This window comes from Cannabis sativa, chromosome 4 (genome assembly GCF_029168945.1).
Source record: "Cannabis sativa cultivar Pink pepper isolate KNU-18-1 chromosome 4, ASM2916894v1, whole genome shotgun sequence".
NCBI lineage: Eukaryota > Viridiplantae > Streptophyta > Magnoliopsida > Rosales > Cannabaceae > Cannabis > Cannabis sativa.
The window spans coordinates 9,846,444-9,867,750 of record NC_083604.1 but is presented as its reverse complement, the minus strand read 5'-3'; the positions used below and the strand labels follow the sequence as shown (position 1 = coordinate 9,867,750).

General features: G+C 34.4%; 3 protein-coding genes across 6 annotated transcripts; 1 reads left to right on the top strand and 2 right to left on the bottom strand.

Annotated features, from left to right (window-relative positions):
- Positions 1 to 525: 525 nt before the first annotated feature.
- Positions 526 to 1,983, bottom strand: LOC115712069 (uncharacterized). The gene is made up of 2 exons (XM_030640290.2): positions 1,760 to 1,983; positions 526 to 1,661 (listed from the first exon to the last, which is right to left on the bottom strand). Exons 1-2 carry the CDS (start codon positions 1,904 to 1,906, stop codon positions 723 to 725), a joined length of 1,086 nt encoding a protein of 361 aa, XP_030496150.1. The 5' UTR covers positions 1,907 to 1,983; the 3' UTR covers positions 526 to 722.
- Positions 1,984 to 5,702: 3,719 nt separating this feature from the next.
- LOC115713198 (uncharacterized) lies at positions 5,703 to 7,944 on the top strand. Its single transcript, XM_061113514.1, has 5 exons — positions 5,703 to 6,090; positions 6,186 to 7,018; positions 7,093 to 7,290; positions 7,553 to 7,780; positions 7,882 to 7,944. The coding sequence occupies exons 1-5, from the start codon at positions 5,703 to 5,705 to the stop codon at positions 7,942 to 7,944; spliced, it is 1,710 nt and encodes a 569-aa protein (XP_060969497.1).
- A 3,619-nt stretch (positions 7,945 to 11,563) lies between these two features.
- On the bottom strand, positions 11,564 to 16,344 carry LOC115714231 (protein ALP1-like). Of its 4 annotated transcripts, none has more exons than XM_030642844.2 (4): positions 15,997 to 16,330; positions 14,049 to 14,589; positions 13,719 to 13,944; positions 13,031 to 13,609 (listed from the first exon to the last, which is right to left on the bottom strand). In XM_030642844.2, the coding sequence occupies exons 2-4, from the start codon at positions 14,583 to 14,585 to the stop codon at positions 13,167 to 13,169; spliced, it is 1,206 nt and encodes a 401-aa protein (XP_030498704.2). In that variant the 5' UTR covers positions 14,586 to 14,589; positions 15,997 to 16,330; the 3' UTR covers positions 13,031 to 13,166. The 4 variants fall into 4 exon arrangements, 2 of the variants coding, with proteins under 2 accessions (XP_030498704.2, XP_030498703.2); XM_030642843.2 differs by having other exon boundaries at positions 13,031 to 13,627; positions 15,997 to 16,328; XR_009687242.1 differs by lacking the exons at positions 13,031 to 13,609; positions 13,719 to 13,944; positions 14,049 to 14,589 and adding exons at positions 11,564 to 11,870; positions 12,044 to 12,165 and having other exon boundaries at positions 15,997 to 16,314.
- Positions 16,345 to 21,307: the final 4,963 nt, after the last annotated feature.

The following is a 21,307-nucleotide window of genomic DNA, read 5'->3' as shown; positions in this document are numbered from 1 at the left end:
AAATTGTTGAGGGTATAAATTGTATAACATGTATAAGATTTTGAACTACTCCACTCTTTCCTAATTGAGCATTACTACGAGGCATCATAGTATCTAGCACCACGATGAAATATCGTCTTATAATTGGTTAACGATTTTTTATAATATTTATTTAAATAAAGCAAGTGAGACTCGATATTGAATTACACAAATAACGATATTACACATCATAAGAGTACTAAACATCATAGGCGGCCTTTAGCATTTCTTATATTGAGTTAGCCTTTGTTTAAACCAAAAAATAATATTGAGCTCACAATACGTTGTGAGAGAAGTTATGTACTTTTTGAAGTTCTCAACACTATAAATCAGAGCAAGAGCCAAACCAAGTTTGTACAAACTATAAAATATGTCATTAGGTCACATGAAGTACTGTAACACTATTATTGGGTGTAGCAAATTTTTTTAAATCTTTATTCGTCCAGATAGTGTATTTTTCATATTTACCAAATAACATTCTAAACACACCTGCCCAACAACTTGGCACCCCATAAAAAACTCAATCTACTATCTAGAATATCATCTTACAAAATAATAGTATATTTTCATTGATTACTACAGAGTAGTTGGAGAAAACATTTTTCTATAATTATTTGGAAAATGACTTTAATTCTAGACATGGTGCTGACTACTTTCAAGAAGGGGTCAAATGTGTGTGAAAAGTATCCTGCATAGAATTATACTTAGCCAGAAGTGGGCAAAGTATCAAATGATTTTTTCCTGACCAAGAGGCAGGTGATTATAGAAGGTTGAGAATGAGCATTATTACTATTATTAGTGAGGCTGCACAGCACAAAATCAGGCTGGTGAAGAGAAAGGCCAATTCTGTCCTCTCCAAAGACCAAATCAGTGGCATCAAGAAGAACATGCCATGAGTTTCTGTGAGCCTCTGAGATCCAATGCATCGAATATCTTGTTCCATTCATTCTGGCTGGATATGAGAAGAGACCTTTGGGACTATGTTTACACTTCCTCCTAAAGTATTGACTTAGCTGAGACCCTTTAATCCTTAGATCCAACCATGTTTCTGGTGCCAAAATCACCTTTGACTCTTTCTGAATAGCAAATTCTTTGATGAAATCTATTTGCTCATTAATTATTGACATGTAGATGTTTCCTCTAAAGAAAGGGTAACTCTCTCCTATCATGCTCATGGCATCCTTGTAGTTTGCTGTGAAGAAAACTAAGTAGTCTTCTTCAGCTAAACCGCAGTGTTTCAAGGCTCGGTTCCTGGCTTGAACTTCTGGTATCGAAATGAAGTTCCCTTCAAATGTAGATTTCTTTGTGAGGATATCAAGGAGTCTTGATGGCCCCAATTGGGTTTTGTTTAGATTAGAGAAAATACTATTATTGAATGAGAAAGAGGAGAATTCTTTTGTCATGACACCTTTAACTGACCTATGTTTTTCATGGGATTGGGAAGTAGTTTCTTCATTGATAGAAAGGTCAATTTTTTGGTCTCCCACTTCTACTAGACCATTGCTGTATTGAGGGTATTTTGCAAATACATAATGCTGAACATATTCCATTTCTCTTGGTGTTATTGGACCAGACCACATCACTCCATGGAGTGTGGAGATTGCTTCAGCTACCAAGTGAGCTGGTATTACACTATGTGCTTTCTGTTGTTCATTAAAAAAACCTTTTTCAGAAAAAACAACTCAAACCCAATTTCAATTTATGGAAAGAAAGCACAATCAAATAATTTAAAACCACTAACCTTGAAAACCATGCTGCTTGCTCTGCCATCTTGAGTAGGTGATGATGAGTTTGGTAAAGAAGCTAAAGAAGATTCCTCCACTGGTTCATCTCCTACATCCTTAAGTTTTTGATTCATGATGCTCTTTTCGTCTATGTTTTTCCCCATTGATTTGATTAGCTTCTTTCTTGTGCCCCAAAACAAAAGGTTTCAAGAAAGAGAGCTAGGCTTTGTCACATTGAAGTATTGGTGGTTAGAAATGTATATGTAAGTAAATTAAGCTACTGTGGACAAAGAGAGAAACGACAATCTTTGACGACAGCTTATGTCCCCACATCATACACACATCATATGTATATAATTAATAACTAGTTGATTTTGATTAGCTCGAGTAATTAATTAAATTATTGTTACAGAAGTTTTGTTTGATATAATTGTAATTTGATGTTTCATGTTCCCACTAATTAAACTTATAGCTTTCTCTCTCTCATATAATTGCTAATGAGTATGTTTACAGTACAACTCTCAAATGCTGTCCAATTTATTTTCAAATTTGTATATGTTAGTAGTTAATTATAATTACCTTTAAATTATTAATTTTTTAATAATTTAGTGTAAAAAATACGGTTAAAATATTGGGGAATTACCGTATATATTGTTGCATCGCTAGTTGTAATAAGGGTTTCTATACGATTTTTTATTGCAGTTTAGGTTGCAGCGCTAGTTGCAATAGGAATTTTTATGTAGAATTCCATTAAAATACATAAAAACTATTTTGAAGTGTAAAAATGAAAAAACTCCTAAAATATTTTATTATATGCATAATTACAAGTAACTGTTTGAATTTTATTTTAACACTATAAATTATTTAAAATTTTGAACTTTAGTTATATATAGACAATCATAAACTAGTACAATGTACACAATTATGTAAAATAACTGAACTTAAAAACTCTTTGGGATGATGAAGCAGATAAGAGAAGTACTAAAAGTAAAACAACTAATTTAGGAGGTGTATTATCGATTTTTCCTAACCTAATAATCTAAAATTAGGCTACAAAATCTTTAACAGAATGAAGGGAGACGAATATACCAAAAATATCATAGCATATTTGAAATGTTGTAATCTTAAATATTATATTGCTTATGTTGTCACATAATCTATAGTCTAGTGGTGCTATTTTTAAATTCAAAATTAATTTCAGAGAAAAAGAAAAAAAAAATGAATTTGTTATGAACAGTTTACACTCCATAATATAAGAAAAAAACATAGAAAAAATGGAAGAAAACGATCGTTGAAGTTGATGAGAACAAAGAAATAGCAACAAAGACAAATATTTTAATGACCATTTTTGGTGTGGATGATCTGGTATAAGCAAGAAAAAGTAGAGTGATGAGTAGTGGGAATCTTTCGATTGAGAATATGAGTGGTGATGATGAAGTCAGGGCATTGACTCAAGTGACAAGTCTCAAAGAAAAGCTTATTATGTTACGACAACAAAATTAATGCAAACAAATTTTGTTGAATCATCATGCATAATAAATTAAAGTTTAACGTACTCCGAATCTAATAATGCAATAATGGTAGGCATAATGGGCAGAGCTCCAAATAGTAGTAAGGAGACTAAGACTGACGTGGTAATTGAATAAGTTTCACATACAAACCAAATTATACAAAGCATTTCTAATTTATTAATGTTTTTAATTATTTGGTGGCGGTGGCGGGTCGGATTAGGTTTGCTTATCTCAATCAATATACATGGAGGAAATTACACTCTATACATTTTTCATATTGTACTATTTTATTTTTACTATTTTTTTTTAAAGTTTATCATTTTTACTTCTTTTTTTAAACATTATACCAATTTTACCCCTGTCACTTCAAGATACTCTCCACGTGACTCTCTTATGTCAGGATATTTTGGGTACAATACATATAAAAAGAAGTATGTTTCAAATAAATATAAAATTAAAAGTAAATTTGATTAATTGATTAATAAAAGAGGCATTTTTCAACTTACCTCATATACATGCTTATTTAAGAAAGATCCAAATCATTTAAATATAATAGACCAAAAAAAAAAAAAAAAAAAATTAAGCCACTAAGGCTAGCTTAGTGGTGAGGGAGGAATGGAATAAAAAAAAAAAAAATGGGTTTGAACCCAAAATCTTTAAGCTATTAATTGATTGTACAATATCGTTATACTACACCTCAAAAAATAATGGACTAAAAATTTTAAAAATATTAAAAAAAACATTCACAATTTTTTTTTTAATTTTTACGTTTTGAATTTTTATTTACAAAAAGATATCTTTAGAAAAAATAATAAACCATTTTTTGTGGTTTTAATTGTATTATAGTTGTCACGAGATTGTTTTTCTAGTTATTTTTTGTTTTTTTATAGTTTATTTATGGTTGTCGTGATGTTAATTTCTCATTATTTTTTAGTTATTTTCTTACTTTTTGCTGAGCAAAAGTGTATTTTTATAATTTTAAAACTTTACAAGCGTATTTTGTAAGGATAAATAGCGGCATAAATATCAAAATTTTAAGTTTGTAAAAGACATAAACCCAATATTTAATTTTAGTGGCATATTAAGTACCTAATGTTTGTAAAACTGTAATTTTTTTCCAATTTTGTTAGTACAGACTCGTTTTGAATTTATTAAAAGAACATGTTAATTCCATTTTTGGCATATTTAATTGACAAAAATATTTTATTATTCATTGTATATTTTCGGCTGGTATACATTAATATGGTTTCCTATTTGGTGTATTCAAACTTGAAAGGAAAGTTATCTAGCTTTCCTATTTTTGGAAAAAAGGTAAAAATGGTAAGTTTGGTTACCCATTTCGTTTTTATCTAACCAGCTGTGTAATCTGATCTTGTGTTGAGTTTCCCATTTTCTTAGATCAGGTTTCTTGAAGAGAAAACCGGAGCTAAACTTTCCTTTTCTATAAAAGAAAAGTTGTAGTTATTGCCCACGATTCTGTAGGTACAGAAACGGAAATTCCTGGACTGATTGAAGAATTATTTTAGGGAAGTTTCTAGTGGGTTGAGGTCTTGTTCAGACCGAATGTAAGCTGTCTATGAGATGTATATTCATTATAAATACATCCCATAGCTGCTAGGTTTTGTATCTCTTTCACACACTTAGAATTATATTCATATCTTAAGGAAAGAGTGTCTTTGTTATGTTAACTCTTTTATTCACTTTCATATCATAAGAAAAGAGTGTCTTTGTTTTGTAGAGAAGAGTTGTTCTACTCTTACTCTGTTTATTTGTTGTTTGTATTGTCTTGAGTCTGTATTCAAGTCTACAACGAAGAAGAACATCAGTGCACCTTCGGGAGAAGGGTATTTACAAGCTTTCGGGAGATTGCTTTTGAAGTCTTGCATCGGGAGGATACAAGCACACAACCTTCGGGAGATGGTTGTATAGGCTTTCGGGAGATAGCCTTTAAGCCTTGAATCGGGAGGATTCAAGCACTCTTCAAGGTGATCGAAGGGAGTTCGAGCTCTTGGAGTTTTATCAAGATTCGGTTAGTAGGTGGAATACATCAAGCTTGCGGCATACAATAAGAGGGAGTCTATTTATGCATAAGTCAATTACTTTGTATTTTTGATACCGATCTAATGAATCTTATCTCTGGGCGTGGCCCCGTGGACTAGTAACAATCTGAAAGGATTGTTGAAACCACGTACAAAAATCTTGTGTGTTTTTACTTTTATGCACTGTTTGTTTTTCTGGGTTTCTCTGGAGTTACAGAGTTGCATTCTGTAACTACAGAAAACTGTTTTCAGTACCAGTTTTATTATTCCGCATTTAATTAATCATTTAATTAAATAATCAAACTGGGAATATTAAAATACGGAATTTCAGAACATTTGGAACTAACTAATACTACATGTTTCAATGAGGCCTATTGCTCTTTGCAATGTATCATATCATTTCGAAAGTCATGGCTAATCGGCTCAAACACTTATTATCGAGGATCATCTTGGAATTTCAAAGTGCGTTTATTCCTGGGAGGCTCATTACTGATAATGTTCTTATTTCGTTTGAGATCTTACATTATCTTAGACGTAAGAAACAAGGGAAGAATGGTTGTATGACTCTAAAACTTGATATGAGTAAGGCATACGATAGGATGGAATGGTCTTTCTTACAAGCTATTTTATTACAGATGGGGTTTGTGGAGGCTTGGGTTGACATGATCATGGAATGTCTTCGAACGATTTCGTATAATATTGATCATGGTGGTGAAAGTTTGGGTCCTATTATCCCATCTCGGGGAATTCGCCAGGGAGATCCGTTGTCGCCGTATCTATTTATCATCTGTGCAAAAGGTTTGTCTGCTCTTATTCAGTTGTATGGAGAGAGGAAGTGGCTTCATGGTTGTCGGGTGCTAGGGGGGTTCCTTGTGTTTCCCATATGTTGTTAGTTGATGACAGATTTCTCTATTGTAAGGCAAACAGAGAAGAGGCTCAACGGGTCCTGGAGTTGCTTAACACTTTTGAGCAGGCGTCGGGCCAGAAGGTGAACCTTAATAAGTCTTCTGTTTTCTTTAGTTCGAATACTGATGTTGGGACTCGTGATTCTATTTTGTCTACTCTTCATATGAGGGCGGCGGATGATCATAGTTTGTATCTTGGGCTGCCTAGTAGGGTGGGAAGAAATAAGAATGTCACTTTCGGCTTTCTAAAAGAGAAGGTGAGGAAAAGAATTCACAAGTGGGATAGTAAACTCTTTTCTAGAGCGGGGAAGGAAGTGCTTTTGAAGTCGGTTATTCAATCTTTACCGACTTATGCTATGAGTGTTTTCTTGATCCCGTTGGAGATTTGTAAAGATGTGGATCGGCTTATGGGTAGATATTGGTGGCATACGAAGTCGTCGCAAGGCCAAGGTATTCATTGGAGGAGTTGGAATAAGTTGTGCTTGCATAAGCACCAAAGGGGATTGGGGTTTCAAAATCTCGGGGATTTTAATTTAGCTATGTTAGGAAAGCAAGGTTGGAGACTTTTGACAAATAATAGTTCCTTAGTGGTGCGGGTTTTTAAAGCCAGGTATTACCCCCATTCTTCGTTTCTTGATGCTGAGCTAGGCGCTAATCCAAGCTATGTGTGGCGGAGTGTTCTAGGGGCAAAATATGTGGTTAAGATGGGTGCGAGATGGCGTGTTGGAGCCGGTTTTTCTATATCGATTCTCAATCAACCTTGGCTTCCTTATAAGGAATATCCGTATATGTTACCTCTTCTCATGTGGCTCTCCATGACTGTAAGGTCAATAATTTATTAAAAGTGGGCTCTCTTGAGTGGGATGAGGAAGTTCTTCATGATTTATTTGTTCAGAGAGATATTGATTTGATTCATTGTATTCCGTTGTCTCTGTCTTCGGTTGAGGATGCTCGGTTTTGGGTGTTGGAGACGCATGGGGATTATTCTGTCAAAAGTGCTTATCACGCCTTACAAGTAACCAATGGTAGGTGGAGTACTCAAGACAATTCGGGTTTTTGGAGGATATTTTGGAACTTGAAATTGCCTCCTAAGGTGAAGAATTTTCTTTGGCTGGGGCTTACTAATTGTCTTCCTACTCTTGTGTCGCTGCGGTCTAAAAGGTTTCACGTGAGCAGTTTGTGTCTGATGTGTAATCGGGAGGATGAGATAGTTTTTCATATCATCGTTAGCTGCGCTTTTACTAAGAGTTGTCTGGACAGGGTGCTGGGAGGGACGGTAGGAGGGGTGAAAAGCTGTTGTGTTTGGCAGCTGGTTTCATAATATTTGTAAGGTGCAACCTATGGATCGTATTTAGAGGCTTGCTATGCTTCTTTGGGGAGTTTGGGGGGCTCGTAATGACTTGGTTTGGAATAATAAGGCTTTGTCGGTAGAGAGGGTGGTGAATGCTGCAATTACTTACCTTGATTCTTGGAAGAATGCTCAGCTGGAAAATAGAGTTGTGTCGCCAATTTCTGGCCCGATTACTTCCGGGTGTGAGCAATGGTCTAAACCTTATTTTGGTGAGATTAAGTTAATTGTGATGGTGCTATCTTTGAGGATGACAATAGTCTCGGTTTGGGGTGGATTGCTCGGGATCATAATGGTTTATTCATTGATGCGCTGGCGTTTAAAACTTATGGTCAGCCCGACCTATTTTTGGCTGAAGCTATGGCGTTGAAGGAGGCACTCTGTAATACCCGGGATTAAGAAAAGGATTAGCAAAACCCTAACTAGATAATTATGAGTAAATTGAGGAATTATATTATTATATAGTTCAACATATGTGAAATTATATGAATTTAACATGTTAAGACTCTGTAGGTGAGCCAGAGGCATATTGGTAATTATGACCCGAGAAGGGTAAATTGATGAAATTAATTTAATTACGTGCTTAATAGAACTATATTATTATATAGTATGCCTGTGTTGTCTTTTCAGGTGTGTTCTGACAGGTTGGTGCGGTATAGTCACAACCGGGTATTTCGGGCCGAACCGGGTTCGGGCCCGAAATGAAAATTAGATTGAATGAATTGGCATTTTATTTGATATGTGATTATCTGAAATTTAATTGGCAATGTTTGGGTGTGAAATGGCATTTTGCCCTTGTATGTATGAATGTGTGAGAATTGGCCTTAGGGGCATTTTGGTATTTTGACCTTTAATGATATACTTTGATAAAAATATAATTTTTAAGGAAAATGAAATAGAAAATTCTGGGTTTCTTTCCCTCTCTTACCCGACCCTCTCTCCCACTCTTACTCTCTTGATTTTCAACTTGATTTGGTGAGAAATAAGCTTGATTGAAGCTTGGATATTTGGGGATTGTGGAGCTTGGCCTTAAATTGGTTTGAGGTAGCTTTCTTTTTACTGAATTTAGTTAAAATCCTTGCTGAATGTTATTGTTAAAAGAGCATGATTAAGTTGTGAAGTTCTTGACTTTGCATGTGGGGGAAATTGGTGTTTATTTTGATAGATTTGAGTATGATTTGCATAATTATGTAATGGATTATATTGTTGTGTATTAGATGAGTTTTTCAAGGTTGGAATTCATGTTTTATTTTGTGTTCTTGCTGCTGAAAGTTGTGGTTAGGTATGCTTGAGTATTTGATTGTGAGATTCAAGAGCTTGAATAGATGTTGTATGGAATTTTAGGTCAAGTTTGGAGCTTGAAAGTTGTATATTGTTAAATCTGATTTTGGTTGTGGATTAATGCATGAATTTTGTGTTTTTATCCTCTGGATTGATTAAGGTTCGAATATATGGTAAAGTGGGCATGTTTAGACCTTAAAATCTGGGTTTCTGGGTTTTTCGAACCTAGTGGCCGCGTCCAGATCTATGGTCGCCGCGGCCATAAAACCTGGCAGAGAGCCATCTTTTTCCTGATTTTGTTTTGGCCATAACTTTTGACTCGGGACTCCGTTTGGGACGTTCTTTATACCGTTGGAAAGCTCTTTTTGAGCTCTATGTGATTATCTGTATTGTAAATTCCATGCTTGATTTTTATTGAGTTAAAAGTCAGGGGTTAACCCTAAGTATGAATTATCGCAGATTTGTGTGACTAGGATTACCGGCACCTGATCAGGAGCACTCGGGGATTTGGAATCTCCTTCTATAGCTGGACAACAGGTAAGACAGTAGTTTGCACGTAGAGTATGCGCAGTGGCGCTTATGTTGCATATGATATATGTGAGTTATGGTAACCGGGATTAGGGTTATTACCCTAATAGGAACGGTTTTTTAGCCTAGGGTTATTACCCTAGTGAAATATGTGTATAAATGCCATGACATGTTAATTGAAATGAAATTTAAGGATTATGCACTCAAGGCATAATCAGGTTGGACTCGGTACACATAACCGAGAGGAACCACTTCTAAGGCCTTAATGTATTTAGACGTGTGAGAGCAACACGTGGTTCTACATCACGTAGATTTAATTAGATGTGTGGGCGCAACACATAGGTCTACGCCACGTAGACATAAATGGGCATGTTGATATAGTGATTAGGTCTGTGCTATACAGACATATGTAAATGAGCATATTATATTTATTGTGATTTATACTGTCTTGCTGGGCTTGGCTCACGGGTGCTCTACTGTGCAGGAAAGGGTAAGGCATTAGCTGATCTGTCATGAGTTTCAGGAGCAGACGAAGAATGTACATGTTCACGCCACTTCAGACCAAGCGGGTTATGGGTCTAGCAGTGTTGACTTTTGTATTCTGTTTTGCCGCTTAGGTCGGCTAGTAAGAAAGAACTTGTAATAAGTTGTAAACATTTTTGGGATCCCAACTATTTTGAAAAGTTTAAATATATTACAAGTTTTATTTTCAGTCTGTTTAATATAAAAGTTTAAATTCTGCGCTATTTTAATTAGTAATCCCGATTAGGGGATTAGGGTTCATAAGCAGTTTTGGGGTAGCGTGCCTAATTATTTAGGGCGTTACACGCTCAGTTGGGTGAAGGGAAGGTGGGTTGAGGGGGGTGTTCCTCCTAGTGTGGTCATGGAGTCGGATTCGCTGCTGCTGGTGTAAGCCGTGCAACAGAAGAAGCGTTTGTTGTCTCCGGTGGGGCTTTTAATTTCAAATTGTGTTGCTCTTATGCAATCCTCTCTTTTGTTTCCTATTTCAATTAATTTTGTTATACGGTCCAGGAACCAGGCGGCTAACTTTTTGGCTCGTTCTTTTGGTTCTATTCCTGGCTGTGTTTCCCGCGGGGTTTTGTCCCTGCTGGTTTGGAAGCTATCTTGGTAGCTGATTTGATTTAATAAAATTTAATATTTTGGCTCAAAAAAAAAACTAATACTACATGTTTCTGTCTAGACCCAATGATCTAGAATTTGAGCCTTATATCTGTCTTGTTTAAGACAATAATAGAGTCCGTACTGACGAAATTAGAGAATTTATAGTTTTACAAACATTAGGTATTTGTGCAAATAAAAATAAATATTGAATTTATGCCACTTACAAACTTAAAATTTTGAGTACTTATGTTACTATTTACTCTTTGTTGTCCCCAAAAGTGAGTGTTTTAATATTTATACTCGCAAGTGCACGAATCGTTTCGGAATATAGTGTTCATGTAAGTGCAAGGTCGAACCCATGGGAGTTGACTAACATCAAAAGAAACTATTTCAAACAAAATAAGAATATTCTAACCTAGCTCCAAATATTTGATGGGATTTTAGTTTTGCAAAATAAAATAAAAGACAAGTAACTAAAATACTTAAGATTAAAGATGAGTGAGTATGAAAATGATTTTCAAATAAGATGTGTAAAATAAGATTATTAAGATATTAGAATCCACAAAATGCAAGTTCAATAATATTTATAAGTATATTGATTCCCAAGTTTTAGATATAGTTGAAATAAATCTCACTTATAAAAGGTAGGATTTTTCTTCACTTATAAAATGTATAATTTCTAAGCATTAAGGGCCCGTTTGGTTGGAGGTAATGAAAGCAATGGAATAGGAATAGGAATAAGAATAGGAATGGTAATGGAATGGAATAAGAATAGGAATAGGATTAGGTTGTTTGGTTAGATTTATGGAATCAATAATTGAATACAATTCTTATGTTTGGTTGACTATATAATGGAATGGAATGGAATAAATTAATTTTGAACAAAAATACTATTATTTTTAAAACATGATTAAAAAATTAAATTAAATATATTCAACTTATATATATATTTTTTTTTTAAAAAAAAAATTAAAAATTAATATTTATTTAAAAAATTTGATATATATAAATTTATATTTATTGAATTTACTATAAAATATTACTTCTTTAAAAAAAACCTAACATATATTTTTTTAAAAAAACTATATAATCACATAAAAACTTGTTCAAAAGTATAAGTATTCATGTCCAATACCCATATTTATGCTCAAAATAATTGTTTGCAAAATTATGAGCATAATTGTTTGCAAAATTATGAGCATAACACATTACACCAAATCCAAAAGATTATAATTTGTATACTACTGAATGTCAAAGGCAATATATATTGTCCTGCAAATTATTTTAGACCAAAGTGAATAACCATGATCTTTCTAACTCTTTCCCGAGCTGTGTACTAAAGAGAGCCATCAATCAGAAGTCTCGCCCATTCATCCTTCTCATCATCTGGGACACTGAAAAAGTAAGAAACCAGAGCATTATCTTGCATAATCATGCGAGCTACCTTATGACGTTGAGTTGTAGTAAGTGTAGTGGTCCTTTCTAACTCTTTCCCGAGCTGCATGTGCTTTTCATTCAAGTCTTCACCAATAGCTTTACTCAAACGAATTGAAGCCTTTTCAATTACCTCTGCGAGAATAGAAGCTGATTGTGTAAGTGCATTTGAAAGTTCTTCATGATTTGCAGCTTTCCTTTTCTTCTTTGAAGACCCATCTGATTGAGTGTGAGATTGAGCACCTCTTGTTGCATCTGAAACAGACATAGATTCCACTTCATCCACATTATTAGCATTGCTAAAATCATCTTCTCCAAGTGTAGTGTTTTCCTTTTCAGCTTCAAGTTCTTCAACAACATCTGTTACAGTCTCTGCATGTTTTCCAGTTGCACGATCTTTGCCAAAAACTGCACACAAGTCGTCATACCAAGGGAATGACTTGATCTTGAATGGGGCTGCTTCCTTATGACTCTGCATGTATACAAAATAAAAACCAATAAATCACACTGCATAACCTATCTTTTACTTCACATATCTCTAAAGTATACATACCAAAGTATTCTATAAGAAGTTCCAAACATTATGCCAAGTTAAAAAGTTTAACATTTTTAAAGCACTAGTTATATTATAATATAGCATATATAAACATAAATACCTGCAAATATGCTTCCCACACTGGTTTTTCCGCGATACGGTTTTCTAATACTGTCCCATCCAAACCCGCTACAAAAAGGTCCAGTCAACATTTCATGCACTATTTGAAAATGAGTCTTCAAAGTTTTCATTCTAGACTCAATGTGTGGCTTAGCTTGTATGTCACATCCAGGCATTCGCTCTTTTAGTTTCATCTCAATAGCTCTAAGATGACCTGGCTTGAAGTTTCCTTCAGCTTTAAACTTCCCTTCATTATTTAGCTCCATAAGTGATTCAATCAAGTGTTTGTCTTCATCTTCACTCCAGAATCTTTTATTTTGTCCTGGACCTCTTCCTTTTGAAGTCTCCATGCTGAAATAAGGAATCAAAATAATGTAAAACTAAAAACTAGAATTGAAATGTTGAACTTGAGTGAAAAATAAAAACATTCAACAGTAAATAAACAAAACTTAATTGATATACACACCAATAACAAAACATAAATTCAAAGATAAATTTCAATCTTTTCAATTACACAACCAGTCAAATAACTTGGCATAGCGAAGTGAAAACAAATATAAAAACCTAGATAATCATTGTGCATTTAATCTAAGAAAAAAAACTAGCTTGCTCTCCTACGTTCCCTCCATTCACTATACATCTCATGTGCTAAATTGTTTCTAAACGTTGTCCACTCTTCAGAAGCTTCAATACTTCTTATGGATCCATCAACATCTTCTTCGTCTCCACTGTTAATCTCATTCTCTGAATGCATATAAGTATTATCAGTAGGCATTTCTCTTCTAATAAAATTGTGAAGCAAACAACATGCCAAAATGATTCGATTTTGAGTCTTTATTGGATAGAATGACGGACTCCTAAGAATTGCCCATCGACTCTTAATTGCACCAAAACATCTCTCAATGACATTCCTAGCAGATGAATGCTTCATATTAAAAAATTCTTGTGAATTTCTAGGAGGATTTCCATCTTCCCATTGGTTGAGGTGATAACGTTGGCCTCGATATGGAGCAAGAAATCCCTTACAATTAGTATATCCAGCATCTACAAGGTAATAATAACCTAAAATAAAATAAAGATGGGGATTAAGTTGTCTCCTAAATGAGCTACTAATCAAAAATAAAAAATGAACAATCTAAAACACCAAGCTTACCATTTGGAACACACAAACCATTTGTTCTACGTATGGCATCACGTAAAACTCTACCATCTGCTGCAGAGCCTTCCCAACCAGGTAACACATATATGAATTGCAAGTCTTGGGAGCATACACCTAAGACATTTGTAGCTATTTCACCTTTTCGAGTACGATATTTTGGTTTATCATTCATAGGTACTCTCACTCTAATATGAGTTCCATCTAGTGCTCCTAAGCAATTCTACCATATCATAAACAAAGTTTTTTTCATTAGTATTTCAAACAAACAAACCATTTCCACCTAAACCATTTTAATTCAAGAAATTCAAGAAATATATATTATACCTTGAACCATTTCCACCTCTCATCTGTTGAATTTTCAAGAACAGGTTCAGGTCTTTTCAATAACTCTCCATGTAGCCGAATGATTGAATGTAACACATTATGAAAATATTTGCTAATTGTCTCACCCGATCTCATAAATCGAAATCTAACGACTCTATTTTTCACATGATGAGCAATTACATGTAAAAACATAGCCACTTGTTCATCTACTTGTAAATATTTAGATGCTTTTAACCCACCCCTAGTTTCAAGCATTATGCATAAAGTGCTAAATGCTTTCCTATTCATCCTAAGTTGATCAAAACAAATGACATCACTCTCATAAGCTATTTGGTGCACAATATGCCTATTGACAAAAATATCAAGTATGTATAATTGTCTTCCCAAAGAGCTTGATTCAATACTATGTTCAATAATTTTTTCCCATAATTTAAAAAACCATTGCACTACATGCAACACATTCATCCAATACATATAAAGAGTCATGATCTTCTTCTTTCTCAAAATTTGTCTTTCACTTACAGTTAAGCGAGCCATTATCCTACAATGACAATAATTGAGCAAAACAAACTTACCATTATTCATACAACCCACTGAATAATTCTTCATCATATCACATAAAAGATAAGTACTTAACAGAACAGATAAGTCACATTAATACATTTGTTAGATGGTAAAAACACCAGATGACCCAGCATACCAAGAAGTACTTAACCCTCTCATCTTCTCCTACTAACCACCCTTTCAAATATCAGATATTCACATAAAATAATTATGTATATTTTTAATTTGAAAAAGAAAAGATAATATCAACAAACAAATAAACAAGAAAAGAGGCCAGGTATGACTGATAATAACTTAACATGAAGACTTCTCTTCCCACTTCTAACACATAATTTTAAAAAAAGAAAAAGGAAAACACAAGTAATTGAAACTTTTTTTCTCAGTGTTGTAGTAATATAAGGTGATTTTGTCTCTTTGGCATATGTAAATGATTTTAATTTAAACTAAAAATATTAGGAAGAACATAGAAAAGGTGAACTGTACTATCTATTAAGAGTTGCTCAAACTTAGGATAGTGGTACAATGTTGAGCACCCTAAAAATCTACACAAAAACAAAAGAGGACCCAAATGTGGTCAGACCAGATAGGAGAACAATATCTCTAGCATTTTACATCTCCAACAGAACCCAAAGAGAAAGAATAGTATAGAAAGATACAAAAGCACTAAAGAATGAAGTCAGAATATGTGGTAGTGTATTAAAGCACACCTCTCTATCACTCTCTATCTCCACATAGCTATCACTCTATCTCCACTTAGCTCTATAACAAAGTTCTTTAAAGAGTACCCCAGATGAATGTGTGTATGAATGTTCTTATGAATTACATGTTTTCATAAATAAGCAAAATGAGTATTTTCTATTGAGTATCGAGGAGAAAAGTATCTAAAGGTGTGAAGTGAGAATGTTTCTCCTCACTTTCAATTAGCCAAAGGTAATCATACAAGCAATATCATTGAGCAGAGCTGCCCTTCTCTATTTATTGTTTACTACAGCTGAACTATTTCTATCAAACGAAATTGATGCCTCAAGGGCTGTCATGAATGAACCAAAATCAAACTATAGATTAAAGCCTGTTAATTTATATACACATATATTTATTGTCCACTGTAGCAGACAAATATTTTCCATCAAAGAAAAATTAGTACCTCAAATAAACTCTCTAAGCTTCATGAAAAAACCAAAGTCAAAATTGCAAAATGTAAATGAGGGAATTAGCTCCTTAATGCACAATCGAAGTTATCCAACTCCTTAGAATGAGGACCATAAATTGCTTTGATGGGATTGTTCAAACCATAAAACAATGGCGGTACCACCAAACCAGAGAGAGAGAGAGAGAGAGAGAGAGAGAGAGAGAGAGAGAGAGAGAGAGAGAGAGAGAGAATGACCTCTGGCAACGCTACCCCGGTACTTGCAACCTGAGTTTGATCGATCGAAGAAGACGAAGAAGACGAAGAGGACGGTCACAATGGTTAATCTTCAGTTTGCTAGGGTTAGGATTTGTTGGGCTTGGGCCATGGCTGCTGGAATGGAATTATAATTCCACCAAATAAAAAATGGAATAGCAATTCCATTAGTTTGGGGGAATAGCATTACTATGGAATTCTTTTCCAAAATTGTTATTTTTCAACCAAACAAAATAATCAGGCCCATTAGTATTCCATTCCATTCCTTTCTGGCCCATTACCATCAACCAAACGGGCCCTAAATGTGTTACAATTTAATGAAACTACACAAAATCAAAGAAACTATGTTTAAGCAAAATATAACACTTATATTCTAAGAATTAGATGTAAACAATTTAATGAAAGACATTTAATCAAAGAGTATTATATTTTTGCATAATGAAGAACTTGTTAGATAAATTAACAATTAACCCAAGATCTATTTGTATATAACATAGAACACAATAATAAGATATAATAATTAGGTATGTGTACCTGATTGATCCATAGCAATTATCTCTGTTTGATCCACAGCAGTTACTCCAATTTGATAGTGCAATACTATCAACTAAGTCTTCCTCCCTAGATCTCTAAATCAGAAGCAGTTTATTTTATCTGATTATCAAAAGGTATACAATTGTGATGAGACAATATGTATTTATAGAGTTAGGGAGGGGACTTAGCTACAAAACCCTAGTTGGGCTGGGCCTGCTCATCAAAGGCTTCAGTCAACTAGAAAAGCCCACACTTCTGCTTCACTTAGACTTTACACACAGATGCTAAGCCCATTAACAATTGATCACCAACAACATGGGCTAACACAGCAAAGAACTATCCAATCAACCCAAGTTTTAATAAAACCAATAAAATTTAATGTAAGCCCAAATAAAAGTCTAACATTCTCCCACTTGGGCTACATTGATTTTAATACATATATATTATATATCAAAATAATTTTGTTTGAAAACGACTCATGGGTTGAACAACAGGAAAACATTTGTGGCCACTTTAAAAAATGATAGTTCTCTGATAGCATCTCAACATACCGGTCCAATTTAACCTTTGATAATGAACTATGACAGTCATATTGTTTTTAACTCAACAAAAGACATTCATAATCACAAATACCAAAGTATTAAATCGACATGGTCAATAAGTCTAGTAGTGTGGTAAGGAATTATGTTCAACATGTGATCAATTTAAAATAACATAATATCCTTATCAGTCCTCAATTTCACTGATACCGTGATGCTTAATAAATAAGCCAGTGAAATTCATCATACACCACTTAAAATAAGTAAGTGTCACTAAATATGCTTAAAGAATTAAGCCAACAACATATCATTGTCATTAAGCAAATAAATTTAAAAGACAATGATCACAACAATATGAACCACATGCTTTAAATTCAATCATTCTCGAGAATATAACAAAACATAATTGAAAACACATCCATTCAATAATAAAAAATATTGAAACATAAAATGTAGTTCATAACTTTATTCAGAAAATTATAAATAATAATTTCTAAAAATAAACAGAAAACAAAACTCCCACTAACCCAAAAGATCAAAAGATTCTAAAATGCCCATATTAACAACATGTTTATTAAACAACACGGCACTTAACCCTTTGGTTAGAGGATCAGCTAACATCGACTCGATCTTGCAATTTTCAATGACAATGTCTCCTTTCTTGACCAAGTCTCTGACAGTGAGATACTTTATTTCCATATGTTTAGAAGCACTACTAATCTTGTTATTCTTTGAAAAGAAAACAGCAGCATTATTATCACAATAGATTAGCATAGGTGTGGAAATAGAATCAACCACTCGTATCTCCGAAATAAAATTCTTTAGCCACAAAGCTTGCAAAGATGCCCCATAACATGCAACAAACTCAGCATACATAGTAGATGATGTGATCAAAGTCTGTTTGACACTCTTCCAAGAAATAGCAGCACCTGCCAAGGTGAAAATATAGCCAGAAGTTGACTTTAAATCATCTACACAACCACCAAAATCTGAATCTGAATAACCAACAACTCGAAGATTGTCAACATGCTTATACACAAGCATAAAACTCTTCGTTCTTTGCAAATATCTCAAAACTTTCTTGGCTGCAACCCAATGATCATGGCCAGGATCAGATAAATATCTCCCAAGAACATTTACTACGAAAGCTATGTCAGGTCGAGTGCAAACCTGAGCATACATCAAACTCCCTACTACACTTGCATAAGGGATGTTCTTCATTGCTCCTCTTTCCAAGTCGTTCTTAGGACATTGCTGCTTAGTGAAGTTGTCCCCTTTCAGAATAGGAACAGAACCAGCTTTACACAAATCCATGTTGAACCTTTTGAGCACACGATTAATGTAAGCTTCTTGATAAGCCAAGAACTTTTCGATTCCTGTCACGATGGATCTCAATCCCCAAAACATAGGATGCCTCTCCAAGATCTTTCATATCAAAATTGGAAGACAGAAAATTTTTGGTCTCATTTAGTAGTGACAAATCACTGCTTGCAAGTAAAATGTCATCTACATAAAGAACAAGAAAAATATAACGACTCCCACTGATCTTCATATAAATACACTGATCAAACTTGTTCTCTACGAAACCAAATGATGTCACAACCTTGTCAAACTTCAAGTACCACTGGCGAGATGCCTGTTTGAGACCATAAATGGATCGTTTCAACTTGCAAACTAAGTGTTCTTTTCCTTTCTCCTTGTAGCCTTCAGGTTGAGACATATAGACTTCCTCATTCAATTCTCCATTCAGAAAAGCAGTTTTAACATCCATTTGATGCAACTCTAAATCAAAATGCGCAACTAAGGCCATAATAATTCTGAATGAATCTTTAGTGGAAACAGGTGAGAAAGTTTCAGTGTAATCAATACCTTCTCTTTGAGTAAAGCCTTTAGCCACTAAACGCGCTTTAAACCTTTCAATCTGTCCCTTTTTATCCATTTTAGCCTTTAAAATCCACTTACAACCTATTGGTTTAAAACCATCAGGTAATAAAACTAGCTCCCATACACCATTTTTCTTCATGGAGTCGATCTCATCATCCGTAGCTGCTAACCATTTTGAAGATTGTGGACTATTAAGTGCTTCACTAAAAGTGACAGGATCCACAAAATGATCAATATCATATTCTCCTTCTCCAAGATAAACAAAATTATCATGACACTTTGTTGACTTCTTTTGTCTCTGAGATCTTGTTAGAGGAGGTACTTCTGGAATAACTTCTCTTTGTTGATCATTGTTTTGAATAACATCTTCCACAACTGGAATTTCTCCAATAACAGGATTCTCATTAACAATAGGAGCTTCATCATTAATAGGCCCTTCATCAATAATAGGACCTTCATCATCTTCGATATCGGGAGCAATGTATTCATCAACAATGGGAGCATTACCAACTGGAGTAGGATGGAGACTACTATTATCATCTCTTGAAAATGACATAGGAATACAAATTCCTTTAGATGACTCCCCCATTTCAAGAGATGTTGAAGGAATTTTTTCAGCAACATCAAATTCCAGATATTTAGCAGTCTGAGATTCAACAATTCGCGTACCACGAGTGGGACAGTAAAAGCGATAGCCTTTTGAGCGCATTGGATAACCAATGAAATAACAGCGATTTGTTCTCGGATCTAACTTTTTCAAATTAGGATCATAAATCTTTACTTCAGCTGGACAACCCCATACACGAAGATGATTTAGACTAGGCTTCCGCCCAGTCCACAACTCAAAAGGGGTCTTGGGAACAGATTTACTGGGAACACGATTTAAAATATAAGTTGCAGTCATAAGTGCCTCACCCCATAAAAACTCTGGAAGATTTGTTCTACTCATCATACTTCTAACCATATCCATGAGAGTGCGATTTCTCCTTTCAGCAACGCTATTTTGCTCAGGTGAACCAGGCATAGTGTATTGAGCAACTATACCATTTTCTTGTAAGTACTCTGCAAAAAGCCCCATGTGTTGTCCAGATTCTGTATAACGACCCTAATATTCTCCTCCACGATCAGAATGAACAACTTTGATGACTCTTCCTAATTGTTTCTCAACCTCATTTCGAAAAATTTTGAGTTTATCAAGGGCGTCAGATTTTTCTTTAATTAAATAGGTGAATCCATAACGAGAAAAATCATCGATAAAAGTGATAAAATACTTGTTTCTTCACAACGTTGTGGAATAAGGACCACTTATGTCTGTGTGGATAATTTCCAATAAAGATTGACTGCGGTTTGCAGTCTTCTTTCTTGTTTTAGTCAATTTTCCACGAGTACAATCAACACAAGTATCCCAATCAGAAGCATCAAGAGGAGGAAGTATTTCAGATTTAATTAAACGATCAACCCTTTCTCTGGAAATATGACCCAATCTTTTGTGCCATAACAATAAGGATGTTTCCTTAATATGAGGTCTTTTACCCACAGTATTCACAACATTAAAAGAGGAATCTAAAGGAGCCAATGACAACTTGTAAAGACCATCAGAATAAAAGCAATTTCTGATAATTCGAGAGTCAAGCATAATGTCAACATTATCATTTGCAAAATGAAAAGAATATCCTTGTTTAACCAAAAGCGGAAGCGAAACTAAATTCCTTTTAAAAGTAGGAACATAAAAGGTATTGTTCAGAACAATCTTATCACGAGACTGTAATTCAAGAATAAATGTTCCAACATAGATAACTTCAACTCCAACATCATTGCCCACTTTAAGCTTGGACTCCCTCTCACTTGGCTTCCTGAGATCCCTTAGCCCCTGTAAGGAAGCAGAAACATGAACAGTAGCACCACTGTCTAACCACCAAGAATCAATAGGAACATCAACTAGATTAGATTCAAAACAAACACATGCTAATGGATTACCTGATTGTGCTTGCTTCTTTTCTAACCAAGTCTTAAATTTGTGACAGCCCGTTCTCCGATGCCCCAATTTTTCACAAAAGTAACACTTCACATTAGAGTATTTGGACTTTCTATTGTTATTCTTCTGTTTATTCTTATGCTCCTTACCATTACCATTCTGTTTAGTAGCACCATCATTTTTATTCTTGAATGTTCCTTTTCCTTTGTTGGGCTTGAGGTGAGAAACATAGTTAGCAGATTCATTCTTCTCCCTTTTAAGCTTGCTTTCTTCAGCTACACACTGAGAAATTAGGTCGCTGATAGTCCATGTTTGATTGTAAGTGTTGTAGGCTGTCTTGATAAGGCTGAAAGAGGCAGGA

Excerpts from the sequence above, each read along its gene's own strand:
- LOC115712069 (XM_030640290.2), bottom strand. The coding sequence starts at position 1,906 with ATGGGGAAAAACATAGACGAAAAGAGCATCATGAATCAAAAACTTAAG. Across the intron at positions 1,662-1,759 it reads CAAGCAGCATGGTTTTCAAG|AAAGCACATAGTGTAATACC; the intron begins GTTAGTGGTTTT and ends AATGAACAACAG.
- LOC115713198 (XM_061113514.1), top strand. The coding sequence starts at position 5,703 with ATGGCTAATCGGCTCAAACACTTATTATCGAGGATCATCTTGGAATTT. Across the intron at positions 7,019-7,092 it reads TCATGTGGCTCTCCATGACT|AGAGATATTGATTTGATTCA; the intron begins GTAAGGTCAATA and ends TTATTTGTTCAG. Across the intron at positions 7,781-7,881 it reads AGATTAAGTTAATTGTGATG|CCCGACCTATTTTTGGCTGA; the intron begins GTGCTATCTTTG and ends ACTTATGGTCAG.
- LOC115714231 (XM_030642843.2), bottom strand. The coding sequence starts at position 14,585 with ATGGCTCGCTTAACTGTAAGTGAAAGACAAATTTTGAGAAAGAAGAAG. Across the intron at positions 13,945-14,048 it reads AGAGGTGGAAATGGTTCAAG|AATTGCTTAGGAGCACTAGA; the intron begins GTATAATATATA and ends ATGATATGGTAG. Across the intron at positions 13,628-13,718 it reads TGGTTTGTGTGTTCCAAATG|GTTATTATTACCTTGTAGAT; the intron begins GTAAGCTTGGTG and ends ATTTTATTTTAG.